The sequence below is a fragment of the Phaethon lepturus genome, unplaced genomic scaffold (assembly GCF_000687285.1).
Source record: "Phaethon lepturus isolate BGI_N335 unplaced genomic scaffold, ASM68728v1 scaffold54172, whole genome shotgun sequence".
NCBI classification, from domain to species: domain Eukaryota; kingdom Metazoa; phylum Chordata; class Aves; order Phaethontiformes; family Phaethontidae; genus Phaethon; species Phaethon lepturus.
Window position 1 is genome coordinate 1 of NW_010526598.1, and position 19,063 is coordinate 19,063.

The 19,063-nt window shown below is 39.4% G+C and overlaps 2 protein-coding genes across 2 annotated transcripts in view; one reads left to right on the plus strand and one right to left on the minus strand.

Moving 5' to 3' along the window:
- Positions 1-3,590: 3,590 nt before the first annotated feature.
- On the plus strand, positions 3,591-10,992 carry COQ10B (coenzyme Q10 homolog B (S. cerevisiae)). Its single transcript, XM_010283099.1, has 4 exons — positions 3,591-3,733; positions 4,856-5,048; positions 7,658-7,759; positions 10,825-10,992. The coding sequence occupies exons 1-4, from the start codon at positions 3,612-3,614 to the stop codon at positions 10,990-10,992; spliced, it is 585 nt and encodes a 194-aa protein (XP_010281401.1). The 5' UTR covers positions 3,591-3,611.
- Positions 10,993-12,826: 1,834 nt separating this feature from the next.
- HSPD1 (heat shock 60kDa protein 1 (chaperonin)) overlaps positions 12,827-19,063 on the minus strand; it is a 9,625-nt gene continuing 3,388 nt past the window's right edge. The window contains exons 3-11 of the mRNA XM_010283100.1: positions 18,563-18,645; positions 17,764-17,859; positions 17,355-17,448; positions 16,799-16,967; positions 16,333-16,432; positions 15,103-15,348; positions 14,547-14,721; positions 13,758-13,936; positions 12,827-13,670 (exon numbers count right to left, since the gene is read on the minus strand). Of these exons, the coding sequence (XP_010281402.1) occupies positions 13,518-13,670; positions 13,758-13,936; positions 14,547-14,721; positions 15,103-15,348; positions 16,333-16,432; positions 16,799-16,967; positions 17,355-17,448; positions 17,764-17,859; positions 18,563-18,645 (1,295 nt within the window). The 3' untranslated portion in view covers positions 12,827-13,517. The remainder of the gene's footprint in view (positions 13,671-13,757; positions 13,937-14,546; positions 14,722-15,102; positions 15,349-16,332; positions 16,433-16,798; positions 16,968-17,354; positions 17,449-17,763; positions 17,860-18,562; positions 18,646-19,063) is intronic.

Sequence of the window (19,063 nt, forward strand, 5' to 3'; positions counted from 1 at the left end):
GGGAGCACGGCGCTGCCCCGCAGCGAAGCTGGTGGCTGTGGGGAAGGGGAGAGGGAAAGCGCTCCCGGGCCCCCTCCGGCTCCGCGGGGACGGCCGGTCTGCCCTCAGTGCCGGTAGCTGTTGGCTCCGGTGTGGACGGAAGAACAACCGATTTTCAGATTACGAACTTGGCTCTTCTTTGCTTAGCCAGTTGCATAACTTTGAGCAATCCATAAAAGAAATGAAAAACCGAGTAAAACGCCCAGATGTTTTCCACTTCAGATAATGCAACAAGTTCCTTATCCCCTGATCACATGTAAGGCTGTCTGGTACAACCTGAAAAACAAAATATGCTCTGGGAGAAGAGTTGATCTTGTAACTGGAAGAAAAAGAACAAGCAGACGAGAGAGAGAGAGTGCAATTTTAAAATCTTAAGAGAGGAGGAAAAAAGGTTCACCTGTGACTATTGTTACAGCAGTGCTGCTGTGTTTCTTTGTCAAAGTCTTACTGTCATCCTCATAAAAACAGTGGAAAAAGTATAGCAGAGATCAGATGATGTCAGATTTCAAGCAGTCATTTGACATAATTGTTACTGTGCAGTGGTATAATGCCATCTTACTTAGACCCCATTCCTTGCTGTATATCTTTTGTGTTTTAATCTTTAGGGTGCATTTGCAATATTAAAATAGTTCAATCCTGGTAAACAAAATTGCTGTTTTTCAAATTAATTTATTAGCATCTTGAGGGCAAAATCAATTACTGGGAAGGGTGTTCAGTATAAGGAAGCTCATTAAGTAACTGGTCTCAACCTAAGTTTCAAAATGTTTCTACTGTAAGCTGCAAGAGTCTCGTCAGCTGGTTTTAAGCAAGTGCAAGCTGAATCCAAAATGGTGCTCTATTATTTGTAGCTTTCTTGAAGCTAGGTATGCTTTCACGTCTTGCAGTTGTCATTGGTGTACTTTCTGTACCTGTTGTCAACTGGCAGAGCCCTTACTGTGCTGAATAGCAGACTTCAAAGACTCCGGTGGTAAATTAGTCTCTTGTGCTTATTCAAACTGAGGTGCTAATGAGGACACTTGTTGGCAACGCTCACTTTTTGGGATGTGAACAGCTGTCAGCAAAGAATTTGAAGTAGATCAACTCATGTCTCTCAGTCCATGAAATGGCCATCAGATATCACTAGCCTCATGGAAGTAACAGTTGGGATAACAGTAAACACAATCACCCTGGCATGCTCTTACCGCTAATTTCAGTCTTCATAGTCAGGAGTTTGAGATCCCTTTTTCCAAAAATATGTTAATCTATAGGCTTAAAAATTTTTGTAGCTGTTAAAAAAAAATCACTGAATGTAGGTCACTTATGTAGGTTTACCATACACCAGTAAATGCTTCCTTTTCAGGTCATGGAGTTCAGGTGATACAGAGATCAGTGCCCAAATGTTTAGAGGGAAAGCAGCGAGTGGCAGGAACTGTGATGCCAGTGAGAGCAGTGTGAGTGGATACAGTTGTATTGCCGTCAGAGGATGAACACAGAGATGGCAGGTGTGTCTGATGTCTAGCATGGACTTGGCTTTTCTTCTGTGGCCTTGGCTGGGTTCACAAAACATGTGTGACAGTCCATTGAAATCCATGCTTTTGTGATTTCTTGAGGAGGTATGCTTTCCTGAAGTGGAACTGGGCCCAGCACATTCTTGTAGCATCTGTTTTTCTGCTGATAAAAACAGGAGAGAGATGAAGTCTCACCATGTTTGTTAGCATTATAACCTCTCTTAACCTTGCCTTCCTTGAACGGCAATATAATTGGGAAAAGGACATGGTCTTACAGCAGCTAAAAGATTTATTTGCAGAGATTGTTTTTCAGCCTTGCAACTGAAACAAGTCTAGATAAAACTGTATGAAACAATGTATTGGCATAGCATTACAGTAAAAAATAAACCAAGAGAAGAAACCTGGCAACTAGTTTGGACGGTGTACTGTATGTAGCCCCAGATGAAGAAAGTAATTTAAATAAGGTCTCTGGAATGAAGTCTGGTCCAAACGTTTGAACACTTCGATGAATCTGGTTGAGGCAGCTACAATGTTACTGGCACCCTTCCAGCGTTTCTGCCAAAGCAATGCTTTTCCTTAGCAGTCTTGTCCACCCTGTGTGGGAAAAACAGGCTGGGTCCGCATCCCGTGGGATGCCATTGCAAACATTGGCAGAGCTTGTTGTCTAGAGGTTTTTAAAGTCAACCTATTCTTTCTTAATTTCGACACCACACGTTTGTCCCATCTTAAGTAATTCCTTTTCAACTGCAGTGATTACAATCTGTGGTATCAGTCATCCTGCTTCATATCACAGTTGCTTATTTATTTTTTAAAAGAGACTGTACAGATTATTTCTAATCTTCTGATGGTGATGATTTTTTCCTCTAAACTCAATACTGATTTATTGTTTGCCTGTCTCCTAATACAGGGACCACGTAAGCTAATGTGGTCAGTCCCAGGCTGTTACTGTGTTTCTTTAGAATTCAAAATCATGTTGATTTTTAAAGAACATGTTAGTAACAATTTTAATTGTTTAAAATTGGTAACTGTAATTTGCTAGACTACTTTGGTAGTTAGTAAAAAATGCATCTATCTGTTCACTGTGTTAAAAAAAAAAAACAAACAACAAACAAACCACCAAACAAGCCTCACGCTAAGTGGGGAAGGTCGGTTCCATTTTTGACTTTGTGAATCCAGAAGTACAGTCCTGATTGTTTAATTAGACAAAGGACAGAAGAAGACCCAGTTTGCTCTTCAGCTTACTTTTGTAGAATCACTGACAGGAGATAGTGGCATTTTTAACTTCCTGGTGCCAAAAATCAGAGCTTTTGAGGTAGCATTTTGTGTCTTAGCTGACTTGATCTAGGTAAAATCAATAATTTAGCAGAACAGACCTATTAATCACAATGAATATTTGTTAGATTTTAGCATAAATGTTAACAAACAGAGAACACTGAGGTATAATCTTAGAATTGCTAGCATTTTTAAAGGTAATTTTTTAAGTTTTATTTATGAAAACACTGTGTCCAAGGTTTTGCATGATATTTTTTGAAGGAAATTTTGAAAGCTGGGTAAGCAATGCACTTTCTTAAAGGACTTTCAAAATGAAACTGTCCTTTTAAAAGAAGTACGGCAGCAGAAAGATTATGGCAGAGTTCAGCTTTGTATCTCCAAGTGGAATCTTCTTGTCTTTGCGTATTCCAGAAGGGTAAAGTATTGCAGACTATCCCTTGATTTTGCTATTAAGAAAGCCTGTTCTGCAAATTAAGAGCATATGAGGCTTGTACATGAACTCTGGCTGCCACAAAGCCAATGCTTTAATGAGGGCCTTTGTGTTTTACCCTGCCAGTTACTTTTCTCGTGACTGGGGGCTATTTTTAGTTTCTCGTAAGGGGGGAAAAAAAAAAGGAAAAGTCTCCCTTGTGTTTTTAACAGTTTGTATACTGTTGCGAGCCTTTGGGTTTCCATCCCAATCTGACATTTTCTGGAATGTTATACAACAGGTTGTTTGTCTCACCTGAATGTGTTGTTATTTACTTTGCTGATATGAAACACATCTAAAGGCATTTTCACTGTTGCAGGCACTTGGCTTCTTGCGGTATTCTGATGACCAGAATTTCTCCTTTGCAAATACCTGTAACGAGCCATACCTTTTCAAGAACTTTCTTCAACATTGCTGCACCACTAGCAAATAAAAGAAAAGAATATTCTGAAAGAAGAATTATAGGGTTTGTACAGAAGTGTGGAGAGAGACTTTATATGCTTATCAGTTTTGTGTTTGCTGTGATTAATCTAAAAGTTCAAAGACTGAGAATCCCTGAAGACATGTGCCCCTATGACTCTGCCCAACTGGAGACTAGAAAGGACTTTTTGACTTTCAGAATTTGTAGAGATCAGGCTTTTCCAGACTGAAATTGAATATAAAAATTTAGAAACCCAAAACCTTTGCCCCATAGAAAGAAACAGCAGAAATAACCCTTCTGTTCCATGACAAAACAAAAACAACCCTGAAAGGGAAGAATGCACTATTAATTTAATGTGCAGAAATGTGAATAAACCAACAGCTGTAAAAACTCTGTTTGTTCCCTTCTGTCCCAAATACGTGCCAATATTTGCACTTACATTATGTTGTGCTTCTCACTTCTCTAGATTTCCTTCTTTCTTTAAAAGAAGGAAAATAATTAGTTGTGTGATGAAGAAAATTAGGCACATAGAAAAAGATTTTGAAATCCTGTTTGCCTTAAAGCTATGGGAAAATTGCAGTTAATTTGATGAGACTGGGATCTGCCCCCAGTCTCTGATCCACAATAGTATGAAGTATTTGTTTATTAGCATAATTTTTTTACTATGCTTAACAGTCAGTTATGTGATAGTTCTTGAACTGCAACAGATTTTGCATAGTCACTTAAAAAGAGCCTTTGTCCAATAGTACTCACTGTTGAGTACTGTTGAACATATGTTTTATTTTAAATGCAGGTGGAATTAAGCATGTGCTTCAATTATTTTCTGAGTCAGAACTAAAAATTAAAAATCGTAGCTATGCAATACTTTGCCATGTTAATGTAAAATCAACTAAGATGTTGCCATCATATTCTTTCATATGATTTCAATACCCTGCTTGAGCAGGGGTGCTAGAGAAGATGATCTCCAAAGGTCCCTTCCAACCTCAGTCATTCTGTGATGCTGTGAGTTTTTCCCCATTGCATGTATTTTTTAATTAAGCTTTTTTATTTGGGCTAAAATAAAGTGACTATATTCACCTTCCAAACTGCCATTCATCTTTGAAACTTTTTAATACTGAATTTGAAGTTAAAATACCTTGTAACTAATATTCATCTTTCTGTTTCCAGGTATTCTATGCAGGAAATGTATGACGTTGTTGCTGTTGTGGAGAATTACAAACTATTTGTTCCTTGGTGTAAGAAGTCGGATATATTATCAAAGCGCTCTGGATATTGCAAAGCACAGCTAGAAATAGGATTCCCTCCTGTAGTAGAGAGGTATACATCGGTTGTTACTCTAGTGAGACCACATTTAGTTAAGGTAACTGTTTTTTCCTTAGCTGTAACTTGCTGTAACTTTTGTTTGTTGAAATTCAAATAATTCACTGGTGCTTCAAAACAAAATTGATGCTGGAAGTGCTTTGTGCAGCTCAAAACTTGTGTTGCTTTTGTTTCAAGACTTAGGTTAACTGGAGAGACTTTGAATGTGCTATTAAAACATAAGCTGCCAAATGGGGTGGAGGAAGAAATTGCTTTTTAATTTCCTTTTGCTGGAGAAATTAGCAGCCATTAATGAAGATATGCCATTTTTGTTTGTTATTGTTAAAATTTTGTCCAGGCCTCTTTAAATGCAAAATTAATACGGACTTAAAAGTTATCATTGAGAACTGTAGCTTCTGATGCCTTAGCAAAATTGATATCTGTCTTTACTTTTCTTCTGACATTTTTGACTAGCTAACACAAGAAGTCTTGAACTTAAGTGTAGGATCTGCTGAAGAACTTGTTATTCAGTGCATTGATGAGAAGATAGAATACTGGATTTGAAGTTCATTTCTTAGAATTAATTTGTTCAGAAGAGAAGCAGTTGTATTTCTCCTCCTTTCAGCTCTTCACGAGCAATAATTAAAATTTCAAGGGGGAAATTTTAAATGTCTGGATCTTCTGCCTAATTTGCCTTCTATGTTCAAATCTGTTTTGGTTAGGAACAACTCAGAACAGATTCCTTACAGCAAAACTGCCTTTTCCTTCATGTGGCAGATCTTGACTATTTTTTGGCATAACTAGTGTAATTACAACAGGTGATTGCTGTTCAAGATAACTGTTTGGATATCCTATTTCACTATTTTCTAGGCTTCCTCTTGAGGGACACTGCTCAAAAACAGAAACTGTGTTTCTTACATACAGGGGAGGCGTGAATTGGAAAGGGAATAAGCAAAGTGCCTTTATCCAGGGTATTTACTTATTCTGGAAAAAAAAAATTGACTTTATTAAGAAAGTTGAACAGCTACAATGGAAAATCTGCATTTTATGTGCTGACTGCTTTCCCTTTCTACTCTTTCCTGACAAGACTGGCTTTTTTCTTTCACATTATTATCAGATTGCCGTACCAGCTCTTTTTCCCTCTAAATCACTCGGAAAAGGATTTATTGTCTCAGAAAAGATCATGAAAGTGGTGAGGAGAGCCATTTCTTTAGATTTCCTCCTCCTAGACTTATTAGCATTTTCTCTGCTGGAATTATGTTTCCTGGAAGTTTACATTATGTTCATATAACTGTAGGAACATTTCTAGAGAAGCAATTGTGTGTTTGGACTATTTCACTGTCCTCAGAAATAACTCTGGGCAAAGGCATCTTGCATGGTCTAGCATAGCAGGCTGCTGGTGGTGGCAAAATGAGCACAGATTTGTTGTTTATGGCAGCAGTGCTTAAGCAATGGAAAATTCAGACTGGTAGCAGCAGCTCTCGCTGCAGAGGAAAACACAGAGTGAGTTTGCTACTTATAAGGTCGGGAGCAAGGGGGATACCCTGGCAATTTTCCCATTCTTCTTGCCCTTTTGGCAGCAGCAGGAAAAGCAAGCCCAGCTCTTCATGTCTAATCTTCCCTCTGCTACTCCCCTTTCTGTTGTAGAAGTAGCAAGGCACTGCATCTCATTCCTGGGAAGAATCATGTAGGTATTTTTGTGCCGCTGATTAGCCTTTGGGATGGCTTACCTTACCACTGCTTTCAAACTACAAGCAACACCTATTAATCATGGGTAGTCTTGTTGGAGCAGAGCTGCTTGTGGTAACAGCAAGACCTGTTTTAAAAAAAAAAAAAAAAGAGAGAGAGAGAGCACACATTAAAAAGCAGTTACAGAAATTCTCTCTAGAAATTCCAAGACAACTGAGATTATGTATTTGGATGATTTTGAAGTATATGCCTTTCAATCTTTTTCTTTTATAAATATAGCCACACAAAATTAGCTATATGTTCTAAAAGCAAAATGAGTGAAAATAAGGACCTTATTGTCACGAAAACTATGAAGCCAACTACTGCAAATACTTTATTGTTTTAAAGTAAGATGTTATGCAAGCACTCCTGAGGCGTTTGCCGGTAACTAAAAGCCATCGTATAAGCTGATTATGAACTTGAGTGTACAGTCTTCTTGACTTCATGGTAGCTCTTGATGACAGTAGTATCTTGTGACAGAAGATGTTTGGAGTTTGTCTTCAATCAGGTTGTTTTGATGCTAAGCATTCCTAGAGCGAAAGCTACCAGTCTATATATCAGTATATAAAACCTTCTACACGTGTAATGAGAAAAAAAAAACCACCACAAAAAAACCCAGTAAATATCCATATCCTTTGCTTAAAACGGTATTGTTCAAAATTCTGATACATAGCATTATTTTGCTGTTCTATGCATCATGCTAGAGATCTGTTTTACAACTCTTAGCACAAAAATTTTTCCTCTCCCTTGAAAAGAGTTCAATTACTTTTCCATAAATGACACTGTGCAAATAGGATCTTATGCTGCCTGCACTATAAGAATAATTTTAACTATGCTATGACCTTCACTGTCTAACAAAATGCAAACGTAAACTTCAGTAATACCAATTTGTCACATCTGTAAAAGCCTAATTGTAGCTTGACTTTTTAAACTTTCTTTTAGGCATCCTGCACAGATGGAAAACTATTTAATCACTTGGAAACCGTGTGGCGTTTCAGCCCAGGTATCCCTGGTTATCCAAGGACATGTACATTGGATTTTTCAGTAAGTACTGTAATTAAGACTACCACATGCTTGGAACAGGGCATAGAAACAGTATCTTCAACTGTCTTTTTTTGTGTGGTGGTTTGGTTTTTTTTAATTGTTGGTACTGATTGCTTTTTTAAAACATATACACCCAGAAAACAAGTTAGTTTTAGTTACTACTATCCAAAAAATTTTTTGCAAACTTTACCACATGGAGGTCACTACAGTGTCCTTTAGAGTCAGCAGTCTTCTGTGAGGTGTCTGCCTGTCATTAAACAGTCTAGGGACTGGTATCTCTCACTGTACAATTCTAGCCATGCTGAAGTTTTTAGAGATCAAATACAGAGGAGAAATGCTAAACATACTTTGCTATTTCCTTTAATTACTCTACAACAAGGTACTCTAAGTGCTCTTGGTACCAGAAAGTGGGTATTCTCCCATCTGTCCTGTTCAGCCTGCAGTTTGGTCAATTTAGTTTCCTGGCTTACAATTTTACTCCTTCATGTATTTTAAGTTTTACTACTTCCTTCTATAATAAATGTATAACAGACTTTGGCTGTGCTTTTACTCTATGATGGGATATCACTGCAGCTCAAGACTATTGCTCTTTAAATCTGGTCTCTCATTTAGCCTGTTACTCCCAGACAAGTTGTTTTCCAGTGGAGCTACTGCTTTTCCATTTTCTCTATTTAGCCTGTCATCACATTTTTTTCTTACATTTGATAGTGTTAAGAGTAGGTGTTGCATTGAGCACATAAGTAAGCTGGGGTTCAGAACAGGCTACAAAAGTACACAGAAATGGGTTGATCCTGCTGCCATCTACTGGGATACTCTGCTTTAAAAATTATATTCTGTAAACGGGAAAAAGCTTTTGGAGTATTTGTAAACTGGCACATTAATCTCCTTGGGTGAGCAACTTTCAACTTATTGCTGTATTGTGCTTCATGCAGTGCAACAGTAAAAATGAATCTAAAAATGAATCTAGCTCAAAAAAATATGTTTCTCATAGGATTTGCCAAAAAAGTTTGCATGTTATTTAATAATGATGTTTGAATTTCTCCAGGCAGATAAGCGCCAGTTTCTGCTACTGACCAGTACATAAGCTAGCTTTTAACCCAAGCCGTAAATGAGTTGAGAAAACTTGAATTAAGCAAGTGTTTAAACCCTATAATCTAAATACCGAGTTTGTGAGGAAATGTGTGTATGTCCCCCCATACCAAAGCCACCTTTTGGCATTTCAGGTCAAGAACTTCAGTTAAAAGGACTTAAAAAAAACCCCACAACTGGACTTAAAATGGAAATCTTCACTTTCTTGGGGAAACACTATCTCTATTTCTTACTGCTTACCCCATTTTGAGGTAGCAGCAGCAAACGTAGCCAGTTGAGCTGGGGGGTGCCTCACAAAGGCAAGTCCTTAAGTACACTAACCCTTGCTAGTTACTGACCAGCAGTGTTACTTGCCTCTGGGCCTGTGCAGATAGAGACGATAAGCATTTCACAACAAACTTCTCAAAACATACTGTGCCACTACAAATATTCAAGAGAAAATTTTGATTTCGAGTATGCTTGTTTGCTTCAGAAAATGTAATTTGAGTTTTGGGTTGTGCTGGTTCCCACAAGCTACTGTGTCCTCTTCTGCCAGCCTGATTCCAGGAGAAGTATACATACAGCAGGGAACTTTTTAGTTTGGTTTGGGCTCTGAAATGATGTGGTATATAGATGGAAGCACAACACTATTTTTACCATCTGCAAACTTCATAACTGTACACCATACCTCAAGTTTTTACATAGTTACTGAACACGATGCAACTCATTCTCCCCGCTCTGCAGAACTCTACCTGCTAACTCTCAGCCTTTCAAAAGGCACATTAATTTTACTGCTGCTTGAGGTCAAGCAAATGTAAATGAACCTACACATGGCTTACAGTCCAAGTAGTTTAATTTCTTCTGTGTTACTGTTTCCGGTTAATATGCATTACTCATAAGGAACTTGAGAGAAGCTGTATTTGCTCCATTTGGCATTTAATCTGCTGATTTCTCAGAAATTACAAAAATACTTATGTCTCAATCCAAAAAACATGCTATAGCAGGAGCAATGATAAAATCACAGAAGAGCAACCTGTTTCTTTTCCTGAAAATTCTGTAATAATTTTGGGAAGCTGTGTAATCTGAAACAATACGATTCCATAGCTTTAGGGGAATGTTATTTAACTAAACTTAAGGCCAGCACAGCACAAAAGCGTGATTGAAGGCTGTTTGACATAAAAGTGACCTTTTGTTTTGAGGGTGGAGAGAGAAAGCAAACTCCCTAGGCCCAGAGTAGCTTCAGTTTAGCTGCAAGATTCAGTATCTGAAAGGAAATGTAGAAGTTAAGCTCTGAGCACGGCAGGAGGAGGCCCGAGGGCTGGGTGCAGAGGACTTCACCAGTATGTCTGTACTATGACACTGCCTGCCACATCAGGACAGCAAAGGTCGAGAGTGGGAGGTGTTCAGCTAGGAGATACGGCACACAAGAGCAAATTTGCAGCTTTAGTCAGTAAATTGCTCTTGTTGAACATACCATAACTACAGCTACCAAGATGGAAAAGCCGATTTAAAATGTTGGTATTTAATAGGTAGCAATTTCAAGCTGCTTTTAAATGCTTCTTGGGTTTGCTCCAGCTTACCTGTAAGTCTGCTGTCTTGCCATACAGGATTTTCTTCAGACTTCCACAGATGAATTCCATGCACAAAGTAACTAAGTTGTTTGTCAGTAGCTTTTCATTATCCCGATATCTTTTACTTATGTCTTGTGATGCATCCTTTGTTAAGTAAAATACAGTTACATAAATGGAAATGATTACTTCAGAGAACTGAAAAAAATTATTATTCTAATTTAAAAGCCCAGGGAGACAGTCCTTTGACCAAGCAATAAGGTTTTTCTTCACAGACACACTCTCCTATAGTTCAGTTTTGGCTATTCCTTCTCCTGCAGCTTACTTGCAGCCCAGTTGGAGATCTTTAATGAAGTTGTCTATCTGTAACAGCATTTTACCACAACAATAGATACAGGAAGAACAATTCTTCTCTATTTTCTTAAACAGGTTTCTTTTGAATTTCGTTCACTTCTACACTCAAAACTTGCTACACTATTTTTTGATGAAGTGGTAAAGCAGATGGTAGCTGCCTTTGAAAGAAGAGCATCCAAACTCCATGGCCCAGAAACAAGCATACCTCGTGAGCTAATGCTTCATGAAGTTCATCACACGTAAAAGGGAAAATTGTAACAACCTCCATTATAAACTTGTTTGCACACTTCATTTGTACAAGAGGGGCTGTGCTCCTCTTTTGGGGCATCCATTTCATATCTGAGCTTCATGTGTGATTGTACACCATACAACACACACCTGTTCAGCCAGATGTACATAGAATATTCAATCTGCAACCAAGTGCAACTTAAAGTGTCTGCAGTAACAGACAATTGGCAGCTACTGTAACACAAGGTATCTCAGGCTGCTGTTTATTAACTTGCCAAACAGTTTGTGTAATCACAGTGTAAGTTCCACCTTATCCAAGCTTGTTTTTTTCAGCATTGTAACATATTAACTGAAGTTTAAGTTATTAGTAGCATGAATGTAACTTAACAGCATCAACTCAGCCAGCTCTGTCCAAGTGAAGGGAAACCAACATTCTCGCTTTGGGGAGCATGGAGTAGCAGCTGCTTTTAATCCAAATGAATGACAAGGATGAGTCCCCAGCTGCTGATGAATTCTGACCTGCAACAGAAAACACCACCACAGTGTGAACACTCTTGAGTTTTTAGAAATCAAGGGGTATGCATACTGTAAGTTGATATAATACAGGTTGAATGCAGTGGTTTCAGCTACAGCCAGTGGTTCTTAATTGTCTGGGCTCCGGCCACCATTGAATGTATAGCATGTTTGGTGGGCTGAGCCGGCCTACCCACCCCTTTTTCACTGTTCCACAGTGTGGTTGGGTTGTACAGGATACATCTCATCTAATGCAAACGGTTTAAAGCAGTGTTGGAACTGGGAGCTAAGCGAGCATGTGTTACTGCCTTTGAGAACTCTGTACCACAGTGCTGTCCTCCACTTGCTGCAGATGAGCATGCCCAAGGCCTGTTGTTAACAAACGTACAATGGAGAGCTAAACCTCAGGTCTTAGTTTTATTTCAGCACCATACTACCATTTCATTATTGATCCGTTACAGTGGTTACCAGCTGTCTCAAATTTATTTTCAGTAGTTACATTCCCACCATCACTATGCTTTCCAGTCTCTGAAGAAACGTTAAGCAAGTAGGTTTGAACCGATTTTAAATCCTGTCTTGTCTCTATGCTGCCTTGCATTACCACATTTCCTTGTTGAAATTAGGTGAAGCTTCAGGTCAGGTGTTGAAGCTGGTCCTTTTTCCCAGTGTCCTAATCCACAGTTATTACAGAGCAGTGAATGAAATAACATATAAATGTATGTTTCAGGCCTGCAGCTGTTTCAGAACATTTAGCTACGTTTCTGGAAAGAACCACCACAATTTCACACATCCTATCTGTGAAGGACAGTTCTTACTAAAGGTAGGAAGCTGGGGAAAGTGACAGCTGGATTAAGAGGCCAGTTTTAAAGTGCTGAGAAGTTGTAAAGCAATTTTGTTAGTTGACACAAGTTTGGGAACACCACTGCTTTCAAGTCTGGAAAGCAGAGTTGAAGGAAAGCAGGCAGAAAACACTTTACACATCAACGTTATTAGCCATGTCAGGTCAAAGAACACAGTAGGTGGCAAAGCGAGTTGTCATTTTCAAGGGTAAAGCAGCAGCTAGTGCAAAGTAATTAACCCAACACCTGGAGCCTGTTACCAGAAAGCTGGAAGACAAGACTGGAAGTCTTAAGGCAAGGAGGTAACCACATGCCACACCTGAGCCAGAGAAGTAGTTAAAACAGCCAGAACCCTTTCTCAGCAAAGGAAACTTACCTGTTTCAGGCCCTCAGGGCACTCTCCCTCCCGCAGCACTGCACCATGCACTGGGCCTGTTCCAGCATGTGAAACAAGCAGTACAGGCAGGGCAATATAAAGTCTGTGCACGTGCCTTACCTTCATAGCATTGTTTAATATTTGGAAGAACTGCAGTGTCAGTTCAGGTTAGGTATTTCTTACCAAAATTAAAAGTCACTTGTATTGCTGAAACATTCTAGACAAAGGAATGTTTCCTGGAAGGAAATGCACAGTCATTTCCAAGTGTCAGATTGCTAGTAAATCTTAGAAGCAGCAGGAGGCTGTCATGGTTTCCCCACGACTATGGCTTTGCGTGCAGATGAATAAGGTGATACATTTCGTAACTTTTGAGCAGTTGGTTTTATTACATAAAGGTCACATAACTGTGTATTTGCCTACTTGGTACACAATTGTCTAGTCTCACGCACAGCGGCTTCCAAGTTCTTCCTAGTACTGGCAAGCACCAATAAATTCTGAAACAGAATATCAAGTGCCTTAAATTAAGTTTAAATCAGGACCTTGGGTAGGTGGATCTTGCACCCAGTTATCAGGAATGTACAAATGTCTTTATTCAAAAAATACAAAATAAATTATCTGTAGGCATGGACAATGACTGTAAACAATTACACGTGTGTTAAATGAAATCCAGTAACTGATGGTTACAGTGATTCTTTTAAACACCAGCCTCACTTCAGTCACTATCCACCCTCTTGCACTGACAGCTGAAGTTTTTGAAGTCAGAACTATCAGTCTGAAACAGCACAGTTCATGATGCTTCCCTGCCCCAGGAATTAGAACATGCCACCGCCCATTCCTCCCCCCATCCCACCCATTCCTCCCATTGCCGGCTCCTTTTCTTCTTTAGGCATTTCAGTCACCACCGCTTCTGCTGTCGATAAGAGAGACGCAACACCTGCAGCGTCCATCAGAGCAGTTCTCACAACCTAAAAATAGCAAAGAAATAACTTAATACCTGCTGACGGTCACATGAGCTGGGAGAAAGGAAAGCTGAGAATTAGAGGTTAGGTTACCTTCGTTGGGTCTATGATTCCTTTTTCTACCATATTTACAAAGTCCCCAAGCATTGCATCATAGCCAACTTCTGATGGACTCTGCAGGATTTTTTCAACTATTAATGATCCTTCAACGCCTGCATTCTTTGCAATAGTCATTGCTGGGATTTTCAGTGTTCTCTTTATTATTTCAATGCCTGCAAGAAAAAAGATGTTTAGAACTACCTGTTACATACACTGCTCCTGTGCCAAGGCACACACTCAGGTGCTGGAGACCAATATGAAAAGAGAACCCTCCAAGCAAGAACATGAGCTGTTTTTATCAGTTCCAGGGAAGAGAGTTCTCTGCTACTTGACATTTGTCAACAAATGAAATCACTGCAAGATTCACACATGTTTTCGTTTTACTTCTGCAAAAGGTAGTAAGGAGCATCGTTACTGTAACATGGCGCAAAGCCTTTTTCCGCTCGATTTGCCCCACAATCTCTTAAGCATTCTTAGATCTTCTGTCTGCCTGCAATGGCTGTAACAGTCAACCCAACTCTTCCTTCTGTGCTTGGCAACTCTTTGCAGGGGGTACTGCTGCTTTATTGTTATTGGCTCATTCACATCCAAGTGGGAGACATGGTGAAAGCTCCTTCCCGCTGTAAAGCGGAAGAGAACACCATAGCAAGCGGATATGAGGTTCTAAAGATCAAGCAACTGAAAACTCACTGAAAGCAATCTGTCATTAATCTTATAAAGCCCCAGGACAGGAGAAAGCCTATTCTTAACAATTCCACACCCAGGTTCAAGTACTTTGCTTACCAATTTTCTGATCTTCATTGGCTGGAGCTAAAGCATCTAATGCTGGAATGCAGCGAAGCAATGCACAGCCACCACCTGGAACGATGCCTTCCTCTACGGCAGCACGGGTCGCATTCAGGGCGTCAGTAACTCTGTCTTTCTTCTCATTCACCTCAACATCGCTTGTGCCACCAACCTACAAGCAGCAAACCAGTCATCAAGGTCCATGCAAGGAGCCTGAGTAGGAGCACACTGCTGGCTACCAAACTGCTGCCGCAATATGAAATGGCCAACTTGAGCCATTAACTGCAAAGTGCCAGAAAGCAACCCACACTCTCCCACGCCAGCAGTGTTCTTTTGTACCTCGGCACTCAAAAAGCCCAAACACATGGTTTTAGTTGATAATTTCCACCAAGTTCTTAATACTGAAATGTAGCACTGTAATAAGCCAAACTCCTTACCCAAATCAACTGCTAAGGTTATGAGACAACCACACAGTAGTAACTCAGATTAGCAGTAAGGGCCTGATACCACCCCTTTCCCCACAGACTACAATTTGAGAAGTTTAACTTCTCACCTTCAATACTGCTACTCCATCAGAGAGTTTGGCCAAGCGCTCATTCAGTTTCTCTTTTTCATAGTCACTTGTGGTAACTTCTAGCTGTTCAATGATTTCTTGAATACGTTTTTCAATTTGAGCCTTTTCACCTTTCCCCTTTAGAAGCATGGTGTCATCTTTTGTCACAATGACCTCTCCAACTTTACCAAAGTCATGAGCCTGAATATCTTCCACATTTAGGCTCAAACCCTCTTCTCCAAACACCTGAAACAAATTACGTGGAAAGTTGAAATTCACAGCTTCTCCATAATGTGAATTTTTTTATTTCTAGACACAAATACATACAGTGCGAATGTGTATCATATAGACACATACATATCAAATGTGTATTTATAAACACATATAGGCTAACAGTGCAAAATAATCACAGTACTGCAGCTAAGTTGAACAAAACTCTTCCCTTCTAACAGAGCCCGGGCACACCGGTACCTCCCAAACTGGCCTTGACAGAACAGGGGCTGCCGTCTTCCCACTCATGACTGACTGATGGAACTGATTCAAAGTCCCCGGGAAGTACAGTTTGCTAGAAAATCCTCCTCGTATTTCAAGAAGTTATGAATATTAGCACTTAAATTGACTGCAAAGGAGAGTTTGCTGGTTCTGTTACTTTGTGCTCCGTTTAGCTTAAACAAACACTAAGTTTTATTTCCATAACCACCTTCAGATCCCAGTATCATGCTGTGATTTTCAAGCACGTATTAAAAAAAGCAGTATAAAGGGACACTAATCAGCACACCAACTATTTGAGAAGTTGAGTAAAAAAAGTAAGTTATCCAGTCTCTTCCAAACATTTAAAAGAATTATATGTGCCATACTCAAGTCTGGGCAATTATGAGACTATCAGTTTTATAAGGCAGCAAGAAAGCTTTGCAATGTTTAAGAAATTCCCTTGATGTTCCTCCTTCCCCTTAACAACCCAAATGCTGCAAGGAAATTGTGTGTAACTTCGGTCAGGTAAAAGGACATACTACTCATGGTTGGTCAGGGCTGTGTTACACAGCAATTATCAATATCTGTATTTAAAAAAAAGATTCAAACATTAAAGTTACCATTACATTTTTGAACTAACATGACGCAGCCTGCACCACAGCAAACAGAAGCCGTGCACCTAAAAATATAGGTTCTTTTCCTCCTTAAATACCATTAGCATTTCTTAGCGCAAAAAGCCAATTAAACATCATTACTTACAGCACCGCCAGTAGCAATTGCCATATCCTTAAGCTGGTTTTTCCTGTTGTCACCAAAACCTGGTGCTTTTACAGCAACAACCTGAAGACCAACTTTCAGCCTGAAGAGAAGAATTCAGAGAGCAACATTCCACACGTGTTCAGAGAACAAGTTTAATTACTAAAGACAATTATTTCAGTACAGCTCTAACGATCAAGCAAACAAAGAGACCTTCAAGAACTGAACTGGTTTTGCTCAAAAAGGCAGTTAGGAAAGAACTGAAATTCTGTCCAAACTGATGCCAAGTATGGCTATGTACAAACGTTGCTGTTTCTTTGGTACTGATAAAGAGAACAGACAACAGTACTACTCCATAGTGAATTCAAAACACACACTTTTGTATATATTCCATTAAAAGGATGAGAACACACAGAAAAAAGAACAGAGCAAGCAGTATTTGTCAACAAGTATGTATTTTAAGCCTCACCTATTCAAGACTAGAGTGCTGAGGGCTTCTCCATCGACATCTTCGGCAATAATGACCAAAGGTTTGCGGTGAGCATTGGCAATTTCAAGAGCTGGAACTATGGACTGTACACTAGAAATCTTCTTTTCACTGATTAAAATGTAAGCATCCTGGAATTCACATTTCTGCCCTGCAGAAACAGTATGGGTTATCTGAACAACCCCATCATAAAAACATACCATACATTCTCTTAAACTTAAGGAGCTACTGCGGAGCAACTGTTACACTTTTCAATGGCTTTAAAAAGAGACACATAAATTGTTTTCCCCAAGACTCCAGTTTCAATTCTACATTGCTCTGGATAGCACAGACACTGTCCACACTTAGCGAAGAAAAACACACCCCCCCAGACTCCAAGTTTTTCCAAGAGTTAAAAGTTTCTGATGGGCAAGGGCCCCACTGTCCTATTGCCGCAGTACATAGTATAGCGGATCGTGAAGTCTTTCTAGCAGGTACCACGATGTCTAACTTACGAGAGCCATTGTAAAGTATTTGACACGAGTTATTGTTAACTCACCTTTGGTTGTATTAATAAAATACGGAGAGATGTAGCCTCTGTCAAATTTCATACCCTCAATGATTTCCAACTCATCATTTAGAGTTTTTCCATCCTGTTGATGCAAGGAAGTCCACATTAAAGATTCCTTATTTACTACCAGAAGCACAAGTGCATGTTTAGCATACTATGCACAACAGAATGAAAGGCTCTGCACCACATGCCAGCTTTATGTGCTCCCCCTTCAAAATAAAAGGATTATAAGAGGGAGCAGTGATCAAATCCTGACTTAAAGGAGCTGCAGAGGGAGGAATTACAATGGGATACCACATGTGAGCAGCAGCAACTACATCACATGCCACAAAAGCCAGCCCTCACTGGAGAAGAGATGGTCACTTTGCACTTAGTCCCTATGTTGGCCAGTTCTTACCTTGACAGTGATTACACCCTTTCGTCCAACTTTTTTCATTGCATCCGAGATTATATTGCCAATTTCCTGATCTCCATTTGCTGATATCGTGGCCACCTGAAACAGTAAGCCATTTAACCTAACTTCACAATACAAGCGATTTGTTTCCTCACTATAAAAAAAATCAGAATAACTATTTTTAATTCTAACACTTCCTGACAGGACAGGGCATTTGACTGTAGCACATCTGCACCAGGATCCACAAACCCCATTAGAAGGGTTAATGGCTCCTGGGCAACTCAAGCACAGGGCCAGATGCCATGTGCTGGGCTCATGCAACACACACAGGTCATCTGAATCCGCAGCCGTGGGCAGAAACACGCCACAAAGGCCAACATACCTGGTGCCCAAGACCCAGCTGGGCACCCACCTTGACTTGAACCTCCCACAGCAGAGCTGCAACATTCCCAGTCACCTCCCATCCGCAAACACATCTTTGCTCTCCTCAATTCTCCCCAAGTACACGTTTATGTTTTAAGACCACATTTTGGAATGAAACTTGAAAATAAGGAAAAGCTACCTACTTCTAAACTAATTTCTACTAGTATAGCTGAAGGCAGAATACTGGGAATTTTAAATAACTCAAGAAAATGAAAGTGTTACCATGAAGATCATTCAATGAAACATACTCTGAATCTTGATATATAAAGTAAAATACTCAGGTGTCATATACACACAGCCTAGCTCCATTAAACCTGACTTGACAAAACTTTTTCTGATAAATAGCTATGTAAACTTTTTTTAAATTTTTTTTTCATACCTGTGCAATTTCTTCTGGAGTTGTAACAGGTTTAGACAGCTTCTTCAGTTCAGCTATGACAGCATCAACTGCAAGCATCACCCCTGAAGATGAAGAGAATACTTGTGAGTGATCAAAACAAGGTATACAGCACAGAAAGAAACCAAACCCACAAACAGGTTAAGTTTCGAACCAAACTCCACATTGCCAAAAGTGCATCAAGTTTGCCTGTTCAAAACCAAGTGACTGGAAGTTCTAGTTCCATATTGTTGTCTGTATACATAGTGATTATCTTTTGGAATGGAGGTGACATACTTTGTCACAATCAAAATTTATGGCAAATTTATTTATATGGCACCAATAAATTTATATACAGAAATTAAATGCAGAAATTGTTTTAAGTGGAGGTTATCTATGACAAATTAAGCAAGCATATCAAATAGTGAAGTGATTAGGAAAATGAAGAATTGTTCAGAGTAGGTAACATTACAGAAACAAGTGAGTTCTTTACATACCGCTCTT